We start from the raw sequence: 21081 nt of genomic DNA on the forward strand, positions 1-21081 counted from the left end.
AGTCCCGCCGCCGCCGCTTCGAGCCCCCCCCATCCCCCCGTCCCCCCATCGGGGTCCCCCCCGCAGCTGCCGCTGCCCCCAGCCCCGGTTGCTCGTATAGGGGGGCTGGTGACTGCCTGCTCCTTTTTTCCTCCCAGTTCTCAGAGTGCACAGCCCAGCAAGGCTCTGCTGGGGGGATGCGAGCACCCCGTGCCCCCCCCCCCCCCCCCATAGCATCACCCCGGGGGCTGAGCCCCACTCCGCACCTCCAGCCCGACACCAAAAAAAAAAAAAAAAAAAGGCAAAAAAGCCAGCGTTAGGCCTTTATTGTAAGGGATGAGTAATCGTTTCCAACACCTGCTCAAGGCTTCTTGCTAAATGGCAGCCCTGAGCGCGCCGCTTTCCCCTGCGAGTTATTTTAACGCCGTGATTCACCTTGATCAGTCTTCACCATCTCCACCCGCCGCTCGCTGTGTTGTTCATCGAATTCCTCCGCTCGTGGGCGTTCGGTGCCTCAGTGCAGATGGAGCGTTACACAATGGGGACAGCCACCCCTGCCTAGGCTGGAGGCAGAGCCGCTGCTGAAGGCAGTGAACTTTCAGGACTCGTCTTCTGTTCCTTACTGGGTTTGGGACCTGTGCTGTGCAGAGCCATCAAACCCCACGGCATGCGGATCCTGGGTGCAGCCTCGTGTTCGGAGCCACAATGCCATCAGGCAGGATGCATCAGTGCCACCGCTCTGTTGGAAACCAGCATCGCAGCCCCCACGCTGCTTTTGGGGCAGCTGAAGGAGGTCCTGGTGCTCGCCAGTGCTCCCAGTGAATTCTGGCCCTTCCCTGCTTCCCAGCCACAGGAAAGGCAACGGCATCTTAACCGTGCTCCTTTATTGTCTCTGACACCAGCTCCTCCGAGCTCCATCCCGCTTTGCAAAAGGAGCAGAGTGGAGGCAAACATCTCGATTGAAACACGTGGCAGCAGTGGAAGGCTCAACTGAGCAGCAGCAGCAAAGGTTTCAGCACTGCGCTCACAGAACCGAGCTTCCCGAGCAGCAAAGAGGAATAATATCTACATTTGAGATGGCAGCTCCCCACGGGCCCCAGCTAGCCTGCAGAAATTCCTCCCCCTCAAAGCTTACAAGTGGGGCTCGTATCCAACATCTCCTTCGGGATGTTCCGGCTTTATCAATTAAAGCGGGATTTCCCTCAGCCTCGCCTTGCTCCCCAGAAGCACCATATGTACTCGGCTCCTCGCAGCCCAGAGAGGAGCCGTGTGAGCAGCGCCTCCTGTTCTCCCAGCAGCCAGGGCACAGCTGGTCCCGTTTCCTTTAGGGCTGCTCAGAAGGTTTGGCACAGGCTGCAGGGATCGCCCTCTGCCCACGTGCTCCTTAGGAGAGCAGCGGTGTGGGGTGAGGAAGGGAAGATGTGCACGTCTAAATTGTTTTTCTTGGCTCTGTCCGCGGCAGATGCTCTCGTTCAGAATTAAAAACTCATTCCGTACAAAAAGAATCAGCTGCTCTAACAGCCAAACAGGGAATCCAGCTGGGCTCCGACATCCAAGCTGGACCCAACTTGCCAAATTTGGATGTTCGCAGAGGGCCACATCAAGGCAGGTTTTCAGCCTTACTGAAAACACGGTGCTTTACGTTAAAAAATAGAAAGTTATAAAATAAAGCTCGTCGTCATTTGCTTTATTTAAGAATTTAAATATCAACTTGAAACTAGGGGTAAGGAACGGGCATAGTATGAAGCAGGGAGTGCTCTGCAGCACTGCTGGGAAATACTTCCATGGAGGAGGAGACGTGCCTGCATCGTACATCTCACTGTACTGTATTTTTATTGTTTATGGCCTTTACCACCATCCTACAAATAACGAGAGGTGGATTAGATCTTTGGGCAAAGCAGGAGACTAAAGCTCACCTGCACTTGTCTGCCCGCAGCCAGCTGAATGCCCCCTCCAGTGGCGGTGTCAGCGTACAGGGAGGTTGTGTGGGCGACTCAGACTTCAGCTCTCGGAGGAATCTCTTACCCCTCACGTATTGCAGTGAGTCCTGCAGCACCCCCGGAATGTCTGGCTAATTAGAGCATCTCTGAGAGACACATCCGATGCTGATGGCTATTTTGGGATCTCAAATTAGCTTTTGCAGACTCTAGGCTAAAATCTGGATGTAGAAATGCTTTGAGAGGGAGGAAGATATCTGATGCAGGGCATGTTTTTGAAATATTTTTAGCACATACAGTTATTTTCAATATATTATGATTTACATTCCTCCATAACATTCAATTTTTCACATAAACATGCAACGAATGCAACACAAACTGTATTACTCCAAAGGCAGTGTCACAAGATCCACGTCTACTGGTAAAAAACTGCATCATAACAGATGATCTCTATCAAATCTTTTCCACTTGATATAAAAGCTGTGCCTATTAAGAAAGAAATGGGAGAGATTGGTACAACACTATATAAATCGATGCTGGAGTTACATTGTGAGTGAAGACGCATTGCACAAACAGGTCATAGAAATTCAGACACGTTATGATTTCCCCTAACAAAATTATGGAGCAATTTTCAAGTTAAAGTCCAAGAATTGAGGATAATTGCACCCCCTTGTAACATTCCCACATATCACCATTTCCTTGATCCTAATAATCTTAAGAGAAGCTCATTTGGCAGCTTTACATTTCCATATAAAAAAAAAGACTTTCGTCCTTATACCCTACGCTCAGGGCTTCTCACGGTGGTCTTTGAAGTCATCAGACTTCAGCAGCACAAAGGTTGGTGCCTTTGTTCTTTTATTTATGGAGCTCAGACTCGCAGTGATCTGTAGGGAAACGGATCGGTTGTCCCCAAAGGAAACGCTTGGGGCTGCTGCCTTGGGGCTGCAGGGAGCCGTGTCCTGGCAGCACAAGGTCACTGCTCCGATGGGTGATGCTGGGGGTCTGGCTCCCCAAAAATCACCACTGGGTTTGTGTGCATGCATTTATTGAGTTATTTACTCACTGCAGCCACAGCAGCCACCAGAGGGAGCCCAGCCACCACGGGTGCTGACCTGCACCGGCTCCCAAAGGTGCTGGGGGGTTCCTCACCCCACCGAGGGCTCAGGGTGCCCACTCTGAGCTGGATGTATCCTGATGAGGCATGGAGGACCACCAGCCCAGCAGTTTTCTACTATACTGGACTAAAAGCTGTTGAACAGCAGCCAGATCACATTTCAGATTGTGCCACGGCAGCGTGGAAGGGGCAGCAGTAGCAAGGTTTAATTGGGCTACCTGCAGTGCATAAATTTAACGTGTTATAGGGTCCTGCAGGAATTCCTCCTGAACCGTTCCCTGGGCTGCTCTGTTTCACAGGTTACAACAAATTTAACGCCACCTTGCTGCTGAGAGCATTCAGACGGAAGCCAGCAGCTCAGTTGGGAAGCAGCTCCCAGAAATACATCTCACCACGTTTCCCCCTCTCCCCAAATCCACTTAAAACCTCCTTCTCCGCAGGACCCCGGTGGGAGAGCTGCAAGCAGGTGCACAACTGAAGCCTCCCCCTCACCGTGACCCCTGCACGAGCGGCAGTCATGGAACCGGCCTTTCTCGAGAGGAATTTTATTTGTGGGTCTGCGAGGAATGGCTCCGATTTAGCAGCTCAGATGGTGCCGCCCCCGCCGCCCCCACAGAACATGTTAGCAGCTTGCAGCGGGGCTGCAAAAATAAACAGAGAAACTCACCCACTGCGTGTTGCCCCTGCTCAGCGTCCCCCCAGCGAGTCGCAGCGATGCACTCTTGACTCCTGCAAATTGAAGACATTTGTGAGCCTCCTCACCGTAAGCACACAGCAAAAAGAAAAGATTCCTGCATGCAATTACACAGGAAGGAAAACATGCAACTTAAGCTGAGCTTGGAACATGTCACAGTAAGTATCAATACGGGGGTCTAAAAAGGGCCATCATTTTTTTACATTTTTAAATAACTGAGCAGAATTTTGGTTTTGGCAGTAGCAGGACTATCTATATTCGTTCTCATTTTACATCTTTTGGTATTTAAGCTTGCCGATTCCTTTTTGCCCACATTACATTACGGTGCATTTTCAAAGGGCACAGTATTAAAGTTATCGCTAATTTATGCAGAAGCATGTGGTTGTTGTTTTTTTTTAAATGTTTATTTTAAACATATTTTTTTTTCAAATTTTTACATTAAAATTAACATTTGAAGAACTGTTTCAATAAAGTTTATGCAAGTTGCCGTCACAGTTTATGTAAAAGAGAAATGTGCTATTAAAATCAGACATTTAGGTTACCTTTTGGGTTTTGCGATGCATGTTAGCTTTACACATCCTGATTCTCCTGCGATAATTTTCCTTTAAAAGGGGGGCATAGGGTGATCTTTTCATCAAGCAAGACATTATGCCCTGAAAGCTGACTCCAAACCATTGTTGAAAATTCGGTTATTTGCACTTTAATAACAATCTACAAATACAACTTTTTGTTTTAAAGTATTCCCCTCAGTCATGCACTGCTGCGAGCAGTTTGTTTCCTGCTGCTCTATTTTTCACCCCCGAGCAGTTTAAGTCTCTCCCCCTAGAGTGCCAGATTCACCTCGCAACTGGGAAATGCAAACTGCTTCCCACATCTCTAAGCAGTTTAAAATTACAGCTGATGTGTACACAAATACATAACACACCCAGAAGGATTTGAGGAGCAGCTGCAGCACCCTTCCCAAAGAGGGGCAACGTTTGCAAGTGGCTTTCCAAGTTAAGGCAGGAAGGGCAGCATCCCAGCCCAGTGGGATAGGGGAGTTTACGTGAGCAAAAAGCAAGCTTCCTCCTCCTCCTGGTGGCAGCTAAGCCTCGGAGCTCTCAGCCTTCGTTTTGTCACCTTACATTTACACCAGCCATTTCAGACTCAGCCTGGAGCCTGGCATGCTCCGTGAGGCCACCTGAAACCTCGATCTTTAATTCAGTGAACGCTTTCCAGCCAGATTTCTGCAATAATCTAGGATCAAACTGCTTACAAGAACTTCCAGGGGGTGAAAAACAAGTTTTCTTGTCTTTTCCTCTTTTCTTTTTTTTTTTTTTAATTACGCTCATTTAGTGAGCTCCATAAACTTTTTGTAAGAATTGCAAAAAAACACCATTTTTAGAATGTCTCCATATTTTAAAAAGACAATTAGCTTTAGCATTAATTTAAAATTATTTGAAAAAAATAATAGCTATTTTACTGCTCAACCAAAAAAAATGACAATTCATCACATTTACTTTGATTAAAAAAGGACTAAACTTTATTGACAAACTGCGGCAGACATTTTGACAAGTTTTAGCTACCTATTTAGGCAGACTTACACATGTAGCATTTAATCTTCAAGAACAGAGTTGGGAGGACAGTGTACAAATCCAATTAGGACTTTAACCTATGTACAACGTGAAATTTTTCCTCATTTTTTTTTCAGCTGCAGTGTCCCTTTTTATGCAGAGCTAGTGTTGAGATACACTTGAACAAGTCCACGGGATTGCTAACACTGACAGTTTTGCCAGTTTTAAACTTGCACTGTATTATCTGCCCCAAACCCTATAAACATGAGAAAACTGCAATTTTACAGAGTTCAAACCTACTCGCTTAGTACTCTGTTTTCTAATATCAAACCCCGGGCAATTAGAGCCATGCTTTAATTTGTTTTAAAAGTTCTTCATATCGAACCAGGCTAAGAACCCCTTTACACTGGAAAATCTGCTTCCCAAGCATCTCTCAACACCGCATGTTCGGGGCTAGATTTCAAAACCCACATAAGAAAAGTCAATTTTACAAACCTAATTTTTTCTTTTAAGTCAATCACCTTTAAAAATGCTATTTAATTTGCTTGAGGATCCTTCGTATTAAAATTTAAACTGAAGATTCACCAGCAATCTGCTTTTAAGTGAAGTTTGACATCTGAGGTTACTTTTAAACGGTGGCAACTACTACCGTTACATTATGATTTTTAATTCTTAAAAACAGCCCTGAATTTTGAAATGTAGCCTACTTTGGGATTCTGCAACTACAACTTTTATGGGTTCCTTAAAACCGAACTTAAAAGGTTAACAAAACCTTAATTTCATAACTGCTAAGCAAGCATGTCACTTTTGAAACTAACATTTTTAACTCAACTTTTTTTTTTTTTATTAAAAAAGGTACAGTTGTGTTTATCTAAACAACAAAGAAAGAGAAGCAATCTACACACTTAAAAAAAAAATTAAAGTCGGTCCTCTAAGTCTATTTAACTCATTTTAAAATACTACGTACAGAAGCCAGAATGCAGGGTGAGGATGGAGTGGGAGAAAAAGGGCCACGAAGAAAAACAGTTAGACAATTACTTGTCTGGTGTGGGTAAAGCAACGGGAATCCTGGGAGATACAAGAATCAGTAACAACTGTTTGCTCATAACTGATATTTTTCCCTCATGTTTGTTTTTAGTAACGTCCGTATGGGTGCTCTCTGTAGGCCCCCTTCACTGGCCGAGCTGGCGGGGCCTTCAGGGAGGGCCTTGTTCCATTCCAGTCATCTTGGCCTGCAGAAAAGAGAGCGAGAAATCAGCGCTGGCGGCGTGCTCGGGGCCGGGCGCATGGGTGGCGCAGCCTGGCTCCCGATGCGGGATCCTCTTGGAGCCTGAGCCCAAACACTCCTCGGCTCCACACGAGTTGCTCTACAGTGTAAAGCACGAGAAAAGCCCCTACACAACCCCCCCGGCCCCACAAAACCTCTCTTTTGCAGCCCAGCTTTGGACCAGTTCTGGGAAAAGCCGCTCGGGCGGGAATCCCCGGGAAGCCCGCAGCCCCGGCACCCCCGCTGAGCGCAGATTTGGATAAATCCGGTGCCTTTTACGAGTAATTAATTTCAGCAGAGCTGCAGCCAATTCACGGGGTGGCTTTGGCAGCCAGCCTGCCTCTGCTAAGGTCCGGGCAGGCGCAGCCCTCTGGGATGGGCAGCCGGCAGCGCCGTGACACCGGGACTGCGCGGGGACACGGCCACAGGTAGGGTGCTCCTCCTGGTGATGCACCAGCCAGGCAGCTCCCCGAAATCGTGCCAAAACCAGTGAGTGACTCACGCTAACCCTCAGACAGCAGCACATCCGAGGGAACGTGCAGGCATCAGCCTGCCTTCCCACTGCTCCTTCTGCACCGGGATGATGGGGAAAATCTGCGGCTGCAGGGAGCACCGCACCTGCTCGCCCAGGATGGCCAAAACCCTTCCGACAAATACAGCAACCACTGAAGCGAGTGAAGTTCACATCCTGATGTCCCTGAGCTAGCTCAAGCCCCGGACATCCAAACGCAGCTTTCACAAAGGGTTTTGCCTGCAGGGTTCCTACTGCCATGCCTGCTGCTGCCTCCACGGCCCCGGTTCATGAGAGCGAGTGCCCAGAGCCCGGAGGACGGCCGAGCGCTGCTCCTGCTGCCATGGAGCACGTCCTGATCTTCTCAAAACCGTCTCCAGCCCGGCTCAACAATTTATTCTTCTAATTTTGTTTTCGTGAAAGCAGAAACCAAAGGAAATTACTGTGGATAAACAGATTAACTGTGGCAACTTCATGCCAAGTGTACAATGAGCATTTTGGCCTTCCTACCCCAGACAACAACACCGCTCTCCTACCAAGCAGGAGGCACAAAAGCCTCTTTGTGCTGCGTGACTAACACAGGCAACAACCCAAGCCATTTAAGAGCCATTCTGCACAGAGGCACGAAAGATACCCACCATTACTGACAGCAGCTGTCTATTCAAATTCATCCTTGCCTGGAAGAGCAGCCCTGATTAGGAACCTGAATTTGCACTCACAGCTTAAGCCCGGAGCACACCCAGAGGCAGGTCTGTCGCTGCTCCCTGGGAGCAGGAGATGCCACAACCAGGGCGAGGGATTCCCTGTCTCCCCAGAAGCCCCTCCAGGTCGGTCATTATCGTCTGGGTTCACTCACACCTTCAGGCATGGATGCTCTGCTGCAGGGACTGCTTTCAGCACGGCGCATTTCCATGCCGCTAAGCAGCTCGCTGTGGGGCTTGTGTAACTGTTTACATTTCAGCTTGCTTCCAGAGAAAGTGAATCTTACTCATTGCCACATGCAGATGTCATTCATGAGCTGGGATAACTGAACTAGCTTAAAAAAAAACAAAACACAATGCAGTCACCCCATGCTTTCTTGCCAGCACCTCACATGTAAGGCCTGTGGCTTTCAGCAGTGGGTGATTTACTCAGCTGTGGCCAAATCAGTCCTCCACACTCCTCAGTCTAGCCTATGTTGGTAGCCTCAGGTAATTTAAATTAGCCAGACTTCATAAACTGCTTCCTAGTCATATTGACCAAGGTTGTTCTACCTAATCGAAGGGAGGCCTTAAAACGACATTTAAATCCATTTTTCAAGCAAATTGTGTAGCGCAGAGTCGGTGTCAGCTGGAAGGTTTGTGAGGATAAGGAAGCAGATGGAGCCATGCACTCATGCAGCTCAACAAAATATAATCCATGAAACCAGACTGCAGCAAAAGTAGTGCTGTGGGTGGAAATCCATAGCTCTTAAAATACTTTAAAGCGACAAGGAAATTAAAAGATACTTCCATATTTAAAAATGGAAGTTTTCATCACCTTTCAGACAATTGAGCTAGATAAGAATCTGAAAACCACAGAATGCCTTCAGTTGTTCAGACCTGGATAATCTGTAGGGTATAAATATTCTGCCACGAAAACTGCCTGAGGCTCTCAGCATCAGAAATTTCTGCCCAGGGTGTGGAGTGGCACTGGAAAACAGCTGATCGACTGCAAAATTCCCAGCTACGTGCAGCCCCTTCCCTGCAAGAGAACAGTATCCCCAGACATACCATAAGCTTCATAGGTTTCCTGTGCCTCCCCGTGTCCATAATCATAGTATTCTGTGTCCCTGGAAGAGTAATTACGTTGGTTACATACAGCTCTGAAATCGTACTCTAACCTGACACAACTCGCACAAACACTGGAACAGCAAAGATGCCCGACGTTGCTCATGGCTGTGGTTCTGTGTTCGCTGTTTTTACACATTTCTCAAGAACACCGGGCCACTCCCAAAGCTATTTCCCAGGATCTCCTGGATTACAGCAGAACAGGGCACTTTCCCTACAGCTCAAACTCAGAAACAAGTGTTTCCATTCCCTTAAAAGAAAAGAAAAAGCCATCATGCACAACGTTCTCAGTAAGACAGGAGACTTACCCTTGGCCCTGGCTGTAGTACCCTTCGTACCCCTCATAGCTCTGGTCTGCATAGGCATCATCATAGCCCTGGAATGGAGGATGACAAATGGCATTAACAGAAAGAAGGAAGGTTAACGACTGACCGAGGGTAAAGGCAGAGGTGAATTGAGGCTGCAGCAGTTTTCAGAGAAGCCTCTGAGTCCCTGCCTGCCACAGGGAAGGAGGCTCCATCACAGAACACGTGGGCAGCTACAAACTGCCTGTGACTTGCAAGGAATGAACCACGCTAATATTTACAGTGCATCTGAGAGTTATTTACATGTCCAAGGCTGCAGCTGTCTGCAGTACAAGTCCTCGTGTGTCATGAGGACTCTGTGCTCACCAGATTTACAGGTAGGCAACAACCCATCTATTATGATTGGCTTCAGAAGTTTTACTGGGAGGAGAAGCCGAATTTTCAGAAGTTGCCGTATTTATGTCTGTTCCCCAAAATGCTGCTGTGCATCAAAAAGCAGCGTTCTTGTTTTCCATTTAGAATATCAAGAGCAAAGATGCTAAGATAAGCTTGGCAAGAGGGTGGTGCTTGGGTATATGACCAGAGACCTCATTATGCTCATTCACATGTTTACTTGAAGGATTTTATAGGCTGCAGAAAAGCGTTGGTGCTCCCTGTTGAAAGAATTCTCTTGCAGAAAAGGCAATGCCGTTTTTCCAATGTGCAGTGATAGTTATGCCAAAGTTCAGTCCTGGGCACATTTCAGTTTTATGATAACCCCTTCACCTGAATTCACGATACTAGCAGACCCCCCTTTTGAAGACTGAACAGGTAGAGCACGTCACCAGCAGCATTCTGTGCCTGCACTAGGGCTCACTTCATCAATGCGAGCTTCTGTGTTGGTAGCCTGCATTTAAAGGATGTAAAATACCTAACACACGACCAGCTGGCTAGAATAAAGAAGAGAAGTAGACAGTTTCTTACATATTCCTCGTAGGTTTCTGGTGCAGGAGGAGGAGGGAGCGGTATCCTCTGAATGCCGGCTGCACGTGCTCTGGGTGCAGGAGCCCCCCGCACCGCCGGGGGGGGAGGCACTCCGCGGGCTACGGCAGCTCCCCTGGCAATGGCACCCCGCACCGGGGCTCCTCGCACCAGGGCCCCCCGGGGAGGAGGAGGAGGAGGCCCAACACCACGGCCCCTGGAAGGAGACAGAGATGACTGAAGAGCTGTCACCGCGCCGCTCACGTGCTGAACACCGAGGGCAGCGCACGCGCTTCTTACGCCTCCCTTAAAACACAACAGCTTGATAAAGAAATCCAGTTACTGTTCTCTAAGCTATGGATTGTTTGTCACAAAAGAAAGCACGGGAATTAATCCTGCATTGCATGGACTGAAAAATGGGGTGGAACCGGACTGCATTACATGTTATGCAGATGTAGAAATGAATCTGATGCAGAACTTCTGCCAAGTCATTTCTCAGAGTTGGTTTTAAACAACCCTCTGTCACTGATCAGCACAGACTGCCATGCCTCCAGGACTGTAAAGATCACTGATGAGATAAGCAGGGACACTTCTGGGATAAACAGTCAGATGAAGCAAAGGCTTTCCCCTGTGAAATATGTAGTGAAGCCAGAACTACAGCAACAGAGCTTTATCGCCAATTTATCCCAATCCCTTGACAGCAGTGACAGAGTAATGCTATGCTGTGACTTTCAAAGGAAGGTCAGTTTGAACTGAAAGTGCCTATTCTGCTGCAGGTTGCAGAAGCAAATACAAAACATCTATATAAGATTTTGCAGGCCATTAAAAAAAATGATTTTCTACCTATTCTTTTCAATTTTTGAAGGGTTACTTTATGAAGCTTCTAATTTCAGGCACCAAAAAACGAGACAAGACATCCATTGAGCTGGATTACAACTCAGCACATATCAAATATTTGATGTCAGCTTGCTCAAGCAAGCCTGCAGAACAAGGCTAGAAAGCCTTGGTCAAAAGCCAAGATCAAAGCTAACGGCTGATGTACGCGAATAAGCAGCTTGCCCTGATCTTGGAGCACCGCTCCGAGCAAGACGCAGCATTTCCAGATCCACGTTCTGGGATCGGTACCTTGGCACAGGCGGAGGTGGTGGCGGAGCTGCTCCCCTTCCCCGCACAGGGACTCCTCGGCCGCGAGTTGGCTCTGGCACACCGTTCAGATAGGAGAGCTCCAAGAATTGCTCCTGACAGATATCATCCATCATATCCTAAAGAGGGAAGACAGTCAACTCCAAAGAGCAGCTAACTAGACAGTCCCTGCTCCAGGACATCGCAGGCTACCACGCTGGAACAAAAATGGCCTAATAGTCCCGAATTAAAACCTGCTGGTGACTTTTACTGGGATCTTCCCAGCTGGCAGCAGCACACGGCTGCCAGCTTTCTCCAAACCAGCCAGGAGGAGCCCTCTCCACTGATGTCCAGGAGCTGCACCGCGCATGGCAGCTGCTCCCTGGGCAGAAAACCTTGCTCACAGGAGGTCTGGAGGCATCCCAGGGATGTTGGCATGATTTATTTGCAAATGTCGGAGGGCTCAGAGGTCAGGCAAGATGTATCTCACCTCGAGCATCTTTCAACTGCCATTTAAAGGCGGGTGGCTGGCAGCGAGCCCACGGAACGTAAAACACACTGACACACCGGGGAGCAGGAGAGGATGCAGCCTGACGAGCAGTAAATGCCAATTTGCAAGCAGGCTGTCTCCTCACTGCCTCACCAACGCAGTATGCTTCTGCTCCGTGCATTTTTATCACCCCAGGGGATGGAGCTCAAGGATTCGGTGCCAGTCCCTGCTGACCCGTGGGGGTCTTTGCTGCCCACCCCTCCCCGAGCACACACGCAGGCCCGGCCTCGCGCCGCCGGTCTCATCAGAGGGGACCCTCACGCTGCCATGGCAACTCCACAAAGCGAGAAGCCTCCTACCAGATGTGTCTTCACAACCCTGCTGCCTTCCTTTGTGGCTTCTCTGCCAATTTTCACGAGTTTAACACATTGTTTGAAGGCAGCGCTAGATAAGACACTTTAAATAGCAAGGCTGCACGTTCGCTTCGGCGAGCCAAGGTTTTGTACATCCCAGGGGCTCCTTGAAGATGACCTCTTTCCTTCAGAGGCACTTCACACTGCAATCTCTCCTCCTCTCCGTGTCAGACTCACGGAAACCACTCAGTAACCGTATGCTTTTCCACACTTCCCTGCAGCTCTCGAGTTCCACCTGCCCCTTGACCCCGAGGCACCCCTGAGCTCAGCCACATGGCGCTGGGCTCTGCTCAGCTCCCTGCCTGCCACGGCTCTCACTTACAGGCTGAGCTAGCCAGAAGCCAGCAGCACTGCGTGCTTCCTTCCCATTTTGTTTTCTTCCTAATTTAGTGAGCAGTGCTGTGATTTTAATATCTTCTTCAGGTACCTCGGTTCTCAGAGGCAACGCTCAGCTTTGTCGTGTTGCACACTGGCACAAAACCCACGATGCTGAACATGAAGGTCTTACAAGCTTCACCAGTAGAAGACATTCCCCAAAAGACAATAAATGTCATCTGCATAAATGCCTGACAGGCAAAAAGAGGTTCCTTCACATCATACCCATTTAAAAGCAGCAGAAATATTGACTCAGGGGTGTCTCGGAAACTAATCACAGCGCTAAGTACCACTACCAGGCTCCCAGGCAGTCACCCTCCTCGTCCTCACATCGTCCTCCAGAGCAGAGCAAGCACCTCTGTGCAGAGTTCCTGATCTGACCTGTACAGTTTTCTAGGCAGATTTTGATGCCCCAGTTCCAAATCGGAGGAACCCATCCAAGAAGGCTCTTCCATGCCAGATCCAGACAAAATTATTCGCCTGCTAAATCTGAACAGGGAGCTAGACGAGCTCTCCACCCACCCGTGTCCACATCTAAAACTGGGAAAGAAATACCTGCTCCGAGTTTCCCATGCAATTGCCCTGAAGGTGTACTTCCTTCTAATTATGATTAGGGGATTAATACATGACCTCATGCAAGATTAATGTGGCCATCTTAAGCTGCCACACACACACTTACTACTCATACTACTCCAGGCTTCCTCGTTACACCTTTCCTGTAGCACAGGCCTTACACCGAGCAAACCTTAACCCTTCACCCTTCAATATAAAAAGAGCATCAGCATACATACTGGGACAAGGAACTTCTTGACCTCTTCCATGGCGTGAGCCATCAGAGCATACGCTTCACAAGGGGGTCCAAAAACTTCAATGAAGACATGCAAATCCATATTTAGATGAGCATATTTAGGATCTCCCCCTTTACGTAGTTCTTCCTCCTAAAACAAAGCATATTAGAGAGTCCTAAACTAAGTAAGAAGCAGCAAAACTATTTTTCTTTTCCTGTTTCCTAAGCCTTAGCAGGTAACGTCCATGAAATCATTTTAGCCATGCTGGTTCCTGGATCATGTTAACCTCCTATGCACATCAATACAGTTTTACAAAAAAGCCACAAGCAGCCTGCAAGTCTGTACCTTCCAGCTTTTTATAGCAGCCTTTTCAGGTGCCTACAGTATCTGTGTTAAACGCAGTGATGCCAGCAGCTTTTTTTCCAGAAGATTAAGCACAGGGAAGCAATGTTCTTCCTGTTCTACACCACCTGTCTGCCTAAGCAGCTCTTTACAGGGACAGTGAAGCTCAATGCCTCAAACACTCCTGCTCTAACTCTGCTCTTTGATACCTGTGTTATTCAGCTGGTTTTAAGAAGCTGTAAGCAAGCTAGAAGCATACAAGCTTCTCAGCCTGCTAAAGTAAAAGCTGAATTCAGTTAAAGCCCCATTGTTTGTTAGCTCAATTTTAGGAGCAAGCAGGAAGAAAAAAACATTTCCATTTTTTCTGCTCAAAAAACCTCCCGGCACTTCGTGATTCACTGAAGATTACCAGGAACAGACTGCTCCAACGTCTTCAGTGAACCGTGAAAGTGTACAGATTTCAGAGGGGACATCTGGAAGAGGGAAATGTTTTTTGTTTTTTTCCCCCAGAGGGAAAACATATTCCTTTGGCAAATGACTTTTCAAGGAGTAGCTAGAATTGGTTCTTACTTGAAGGACCTTGCACTTCACCTTTCATATAAGCTACCTCCACACTGGAGGTACAGTATATCACAAAGACGACTGGTTTCTGCAAGCACTGCTTACAAAGAACACATGCATCACACTTCTCCCCCAGCCAGGATTGCTCCTGACAAGCACAGAACATTTTCAGAAGGGTGACCTCCTGTTGCCTTCGCTTTTGAATTTCCATCTATAAAATGCTGTGAGAACCTCTGCTTTTCACAGCGATGTGCAAGGCATAACGGATGTCTATGGCTTCAAGGGGGTGCCCTTACCTTTGCTTTATCTCGCATCGAACCCTTGCCAAGCACGGATATCTTAGCACCAGTTTCTTCCTGAAGTCTCTTGATGGTGTTGCCTTGAGGTCCCAAAATCTTTCCAACAAAATTGAACTGGAAATACAAAAAGAAGTTGTTTAACTCCAGAACTCAGTAACATTAACAAGAACTTCTGTCAACGTTACGCTGGCTTACAAGAAGTTTAGTCACGCCGCTTTCTCTTAATCTCACAAAAAAAAAAAAAAAATCAGACCAAAAAACACACAGGAAAACTTAAATTCCAGAACATTCTTTCAATGAAAAAATGCTCTGCCAGAAAAGAGCTAAATTAACTCATGTAAAGTGTTTAATTCTAACTGCTACTCTCCAGTGGCTTTACAAGCAGCAAGCCTTAGGAGTTAAATGTGGTCTTAGCTGTAAAACAGAGCTCTACGCATGGAAGTCTGTTCCAGCAATGGAAGATCACAACTACACATCACCATTTAGCTTTATCCCGAGACATGCTAGAAATGCAATGTATTAGAAATAAGATCCTGCAAGCTTGCATAGGACAAATTCTGTAGCGATTCCAGCGGCACACTGGCGTAACTCCTGCTGACACTTTGACAGCTGCTATCTCTAACATTCAGCCATAAAATCCACAGAAAATAAGCAAATCACAGAGATTCAGTAAGCTATTTTCTGGCCCTCACCTTGGGGTACTGTTTGACAGGTATCAGAACTCGTTCTTTCAGTTTCATATTCTTGTGAGAAAATAAATCCAGGTAGTTCTCTTCCTCATCCTTCTTTGTTGTTTCACCCTTCTGAATTTTTTCAATTTCTAAACAAGATAAAAATAGGGCTGCTTATATTCCTCAAACAAGCATCATTTTCCAGTTGGAATTGTAACAGGACACACCACCCTCATTCTCTGTCAAGACACCGACATTTATTGGGTTCATTTGCACTACTGGAACCTGGGCAGACAGGACATCCTCAGTGCTAGCCCCGCTCCTCTCCTCCTCCTTTCACAGCTAGGGATTGCAGAAGGCCAAAACCAGGACAATGAACAATAACGAGGACAGCAGCGTGCCCTGCAAGGGCTTCGTGGGTTCAGAGGGATGCTGTAAGCACAGCTCTGCGATCACTTCTGCTGTGCCGTTCCCTCTCAGTTCCCAAATTCATGCCTGCACAGCTCCCACCTGCAGGCTCCTAAACCTCGGGGGGCCCAGCCCCGCTGCGCACCTCTGATTTAAGGCAGCAGCAAAGCAGGCAGGTTGAGTCACTCCAGCTGATGTGCTAGCTGCAGCTGTAATTTAAACAGCGGTCTCAGCACACATTGATGCTGAATTTCTGCTAAGTTGAGGACGTTCCCAATAAACAAGCCCCAATTAGTGACAGCCTCAAGTTTGGGCTGGTTTTCTAAATTCTTACAAACTTGGTTACATGTGTGCACCTTTATCACCCGGGTAATTGATCACCTGGTGTAAGCCTCAGGCACACCAGCCGTGGGTATCACAAGTCCCTAACTCGGTTTGAGCAGTGTAAGGACGAGTTTTTCTCTGTCAAAGCCATTGTGGTGTAATTGCACACGGAGTTACGGAGTCTTGGAAGATCTGAGGCAGCCTGAATGAACCGTGGGCACCCTGCAGCCCGGGGGGATCTGCGGGAAAGTCCCAATTACCTGCTGGCAGCAGTCGTTAAGGCAGGCAGTTAGGAACTAGTGCTCAACACCTCCTCAATCTGGCTGGAGGTTAAACCTTCACTGAGAGGTGCCGGGTGACAGTCACCCCAAAAGAGAAGAGCCCCCAGGCACCTTTTGGTCCAACCCCAGCACCCGGGCGCACCACGCACGGCCACCCCGAATTACTACTTAGATACTCAGTGAGTAAGGGCCCTCCCTTAAAAGCCAACCGGCGTCATTTCAGCAGCAAACACGAGAACTATAAATACCTCTTCCGAGCCGAAAGTGCTCTAGATACAACTCCTCACGTCTCAGGGGGAAGAGAGAGACACTTTCACAAGCTCACACACGGAACTGATCAGAGCTGCAGGCTGCTCGCCGGGCGTTAAGGAGGGCAGCAGCAGCAGCAGCAGCTTGCCATCTCTGCCCGTGCCACAAACGGTGAGCCTGACACCGAGCCTTTGTGTTTAGGGCTTTGGAAGACTGGCAGAGCAGATTCTGGGCATGCCAGCCACCCAGCTGCACTCCCATATAACGGGAACAGAAATAGGAGCGCTGGGTTTGCCATCAAACCCCTGCCCGGGCAGGCACAGCCCAGGGGCTGAGCTGGACGTGCAACCAAGAAGCCCTCAGGGACCACGCTGAAGGATCAGGATTTAACTTTTTGGTCGGGGGCACCCTCACACAAACTGGTTTTGAGTTTAGAGATCTAAATATGGATCTTGGTATCGCGTTGCATAATTGTGAAAAAGGCCTAATTTTTCTTATTCCTACTTGCAACAGCGCCTTGGATCCCTTACAAAGCTGTTACCATGACTCCTCGGTTTAAGAAAATTGCTGGATATAATCAGCTTTGAAAAAAGGGCTTGGGTTTTTCCTTTACAAAGAAATGACTTTGAGGGCAGTACACAAACATAACAAAACCAGAGTTCAAATGCTGTCAAATGTGTAGAACAGACAAAGGAGATGGCTGCCTTGGTTAGTTTTATACACAGGTTTTAAAATTTTAGCAATGAAAACACGTCAGGGAACCAAGCTTTGGAATCTAAGGATTGCACTGGCGGCCTCGTCATTGATTAAGTGCAGCTTTCGATCCTGTAATAGAAATGAGATCACCTCTCCAATACCATGGCTCTCCAAAAGCAGTATTTGTGGAAAATCACCCTGCGTGTTAACACCAAGCACTTCCTATGCACACACCAAGAATAAAAGCACCTTTCAACGACCTCGCAGGAACCCAGCGGGATCAGACGTCAGCCCCTGACACCAGCGAATCCCAATTCACAACAGCCACACAGCAAACCCCATTCTGCCTCGTGCAAGAGCAGCAGCAACATCTGGGACAAACCCTTAAACATCTGCTGAGAAGCATCAGATCCACCAGCGCTAACTCTTCAAGGGAAACCCAAAATATGAGGGATTAAAAAAAAAAATCCTGGCCCAGAGGAATTGCTCCTGGAGCTCTCGGTCAGCACCGGACCTGGCACCTCCGAACGTGCTCCAAAGCTGCCAGCAGGGACCAAAGACACACACAAGGTGTTCTGTGTGTTGCTCCAGCATCACCCAAACGCATCCTGGCACGAGCTGCGCGGCACGGAGCAGTGCTGGAGGAACTGAGCCCAAGGAGGAGCGTACGTACGCCTCGAGGGGTTAAGCACGCCGGATTGTGGTGCTGGTTTTAGGAAGCCGGGTGAGAGGCGCAGCAGAAGGTTACCTTCTGGCCACGGGGAATGTCAGCAGGCTGGCGGCATGCGTGGCAGTGGTTCCCAGGCCTTCGTTGGGGGCAGTGATTGCATTGTCTTGGTAGAAATCCTAAGGGGTAGGTAAAGGGGGTTGGTAACGCCGCTGCTGCGCAAGGAGGAGGCTGAGCAGCCGCAGCGCTCCTCCTGCTCTCAGCCCAAACGTTCTCAGCTCTGCCCCGCGGCACAACGGGGCTCTGCGAGCAGGGACAGCTCCTGTCCAGCCCTAACGCTGAGGGCATCACCTTCACGGCGTGGTTGTGCTGACCCCACGGCCCCAAAGGAAAGAAAATGAAGAGTTTTGGGGTGGGAGCCTCTGGAAGAGGGCAGGGCCCCACCTCTACGCTGCGGCTTCCTAGCGGGTCTGATCTCCCAGGGCCGGGCAGCACAGGGAGAAGGGGCACGGGGAGGAGAAACACCGAAGTGTGAGGCAGGAGGAGAGCTGGGAGAGATGGCACAGGCAGCGAGGCTCCCGAGGAGGCAGAATCCCAGCAGTGGCAGCACCCAGCAGGGCTCAGCAGGAAACGAGGCACATGGCTCAGCTCAGGACATCGGGCACGGGTCTAAGGCAGCACTCACAGCTCCTCGGGGGGCTGGGTGTACACTTGGAAACACAGAGATTGATAAAATCATCTCCATCCCCAACTGCATGCGGAAAGAGCCCTGCCCAGCTGCCTGCTGGGGGTTTTGTACAGCTCCTCACTGCCTCGTGGCCTCAGCCCACCTCTAAATCCTCCTGCTGGGTCCTTGGCAGCACGGCCACTGCCCGCCCGGCCCGTGCAGCATCTTCTCCTGCTAGGAAGAGATGAAATGAAGCTGGCACGAGGCAGGCAGGCAGCAGGGGGTCCTGCTGAGGGCTCCTGGCGCTGCTCCTGCTCTGCTACGCGTTGATTAACACGAGAACCCAGTTTTACAACTCCAGAAGTGTTTCAGCCTGCTTTCAGACGCTGTTTTTACACGGCAAGGCTCGGTGTCAGCGCAGACCCGCGGGGTTCTCCCTCCCGAGAGCAGGCAGCACCAGCAGCCTGCCTTCCTGAGAAGGGGCTGGGGCAGGAGGGTGGCTGTCAGTCAGCAACCAGCCTTTTTTTTGGGTGTGTTTGTCTGAAAATCACTTTGCTCAAGTTGTGCTACACGTATGCGCTACAAGCTCTGGCCCAGACCTAAATTCCAGAGCAGCTCCTCCAGCAGGACAGCCCCAGAGGCTGCCACGGCAGTAGAGGAATTGTGAGCAACCCAGGGAGCAGCCGGCCCTCTGCACAACGAGGCACTTGCCTAAAAGCTCGGGTTTATTTCAGCTTTTCTTCCACCAGCTTCTCACTCCAATTGCCCTGAATGCAGACTGCTGCTGGATGCTCCTAAAGGCCAGCAATATCCAAACACCCAAAGCAGGCAGGAAGCATCTGGGGCTCTTCCAGTGCTCGATGTTAAGTCTCACAAGGCAGCAGTCTGCTCTCAGTAAATTTTAAATTAATGAAAACCCCCTCGTAAATCCTGGTTACACCTCTCTCTGAGGGAAGCTTTGCTACGGGGCCGAGCGCTGCTCTTTGTGCAGGAATCAGCAAACCCCTCCGGCTGTGCTGGGGGCATTATCACTGAGCATCAGCTGGCAGAGGGGGTTTATTAATGAAAAACCTTAAATTGACGGCAAATCAGCTTACAGGACTGCTGGGTTTAGATCGAGATGTCCACAATCGATGCCAGGTTCCCCATGCCGAGGCACCTTGGTTACTTGCACAAAGGGAGGGGGCACTTCTGAGGAATTATTCCCCATGCCACAGGAGGAGCTAGGAAAGCCCCTCGTGCTGCGATGACTACGGCAGCATCCAACGTTTTAAAGCCCTGAACGAGCCCATTCCAAAGCAGAACGATAAACACCGGGGAGCTGAGCATCTGCAGGCTGAACCTGCATCTGTCCTCGTGCCGGTGCCTCCCAGCACACGGTAAGCACCGAGTGGCACCGAATGCTGGCACCGGTTCCCCTTTTTAAGCCGTCTGCGGGGTCTGGAGGCAGCTGAGCCTACCCGATAGGGCCGCCGAGTGCGGGAGCAGCAGCTGCACCGTGCAGATAGGCAGAAATCCGAGCCGGCAGGCGATTGGACAGCGACGGGGAAGGAGAAGGCGAAGGCTGGTCTGGGCGCAGAACAAAGGCTGCCATTGCCAGCCCCTAACCCGGCTCATGGCGAGCACGAAACGAGCCCTAACCCACAGCACCCGAGGGGAAAATCAGAGTTGCTCGCACCCCGCAGGGCCTCAGGCAGCGGCTCCGGGCAGATCCCCGCTGTCCCCATCCTCCTGGGACCCCTCTCCCCCCGGGTGGAAGCGAAGGGCCGGCCCCGCCGCGCTCCGAACCCCCCCTCATCCCCCCCCACCGGCTCCGGGGGCTCGACCCACCCCGGTGAACCGGGGGCTGCCCCTCAGCACCGGGCTGCTCCAACCCATGCCTCGGGGGGGCTGCACAACGGCCCCGCCGCCCCCCCCCCCGGGACCTGCCCGGCCTCCCCCCCCCCCTCTCCCGTTCATTGCCGGGGGTCCCGGCCGGCCCGGTACCTGCGGTGAGGAGCTGCATGGCGTGCGTGAAGGACGGGTCGAGGCTGTCCTTCTCGGCCATCAGCTCGGGCAGGTATTTGTTCTCGGGCTCCAGCTTCCCGCCGGAACCGGGCAGCAGCGGGGTGGGGGCACCGGCACCGGAGGAGGAAGAGGAGGATGAGGAGGAGGCGGCGGTGGTGGTGGTGGAGGAAGCAGCAGCGGGGCCCTGAGCGGCCGAGGCCGTGCCCGCAGCGCTGGGCGGGAGCAGCGGCGGCGGCGGCTGCGCCCCGGAGCCGGCCCCGCGGCCTCCCCCTCCCCGGGGCGGCCGCCGCGGTGGGGCTGAGCCTTGCCGGGCTCCTCCGCCGCCTCCACCGGGCCCCGGGCCCCGGCCCATGCGGGCGGCGGGGTCGTCGCGGCGCTGCATAGGGGAGGGGAGGGGGGGGGCGGGGTCGAGCCAACCGAACCGGGCCGGGCCGGGCCGGGCCGGGCCGAGCGGAGCGGCGCTGCCACACCGTCCGCCGCGGCGCCACGGCCGGAAGTGAGCGACCGGAAGTTCCGCCCCCTCGGTTAACCCCCCCACACGGCTCCCGCGCGACCACCCCGCGCGCCTCCGCGCCTGCGCAGAGCGCCGGCCT

The 21081-nt window shown here is 50.5% G+C and overlaps 1 protein-coding gene across 2 annotated transcripts; it reads right to left on the bottom strand.

The window, feature by feature from the left end:
• Positions 1-288: 288 nt before the first annotated feature.
• KHDRBS1 (KH RNA binding domain containing, signal transduction associated 1) lies at positions 289-21012 on the bottom strand. Of its 2 annotated transcripts, none has more exons than XM_072027499.1 (11): positions 20468-21012; positions 15211-15338; positions 14516-14632; positions 13320-13466; positions 11254-11390; positions 10132-10345; positions 9172-9239; positions 8807-8865; positions 6316-6509; positions 3698-3759; positions 289-2402 (listed from the first exon to the last, which is right to left on the bottom strand). In XM_072027499.1, exons 1-9 carry the CDS (start codon positions 20868-20870, stop codon positions 6412-6414), a joined length of 1371 nt encoding a protein of 456 aa, XP_071883600.1. In that variant the 5' UTR covers positions 20871-21012; the 3' UTR covers positions 289-2402; positions 3698-3759; positions 6316-6411. The 2 variants fall into 2 exon arrangements, with proteins under 2 accessions (XP_071883600.1, XP_038023261.1); XM_038167333.2 differs by having other exon boundaries at positions 4267-6509; positions 20468-21011.
• Positions 21013-21081: the final 69 nt, after the last annotated feature.

This window comes from Anas platyrhynchos, chromosome 24 (assembly GCF_047663525.1).
Source record: "Anas platyrhynchos isolate ZD024472 breed Pekin duck chromosome 24, IASCAAS_PekinDuck_T2T, whole genome shotgun sequence".
In the NCBI taxonomy this organism is placed as follows: Eukaryota; Metazoa; Chordata; class Aves; order Anseriformes; family Anatidae; genus Anas; species Anas platyrhynchos.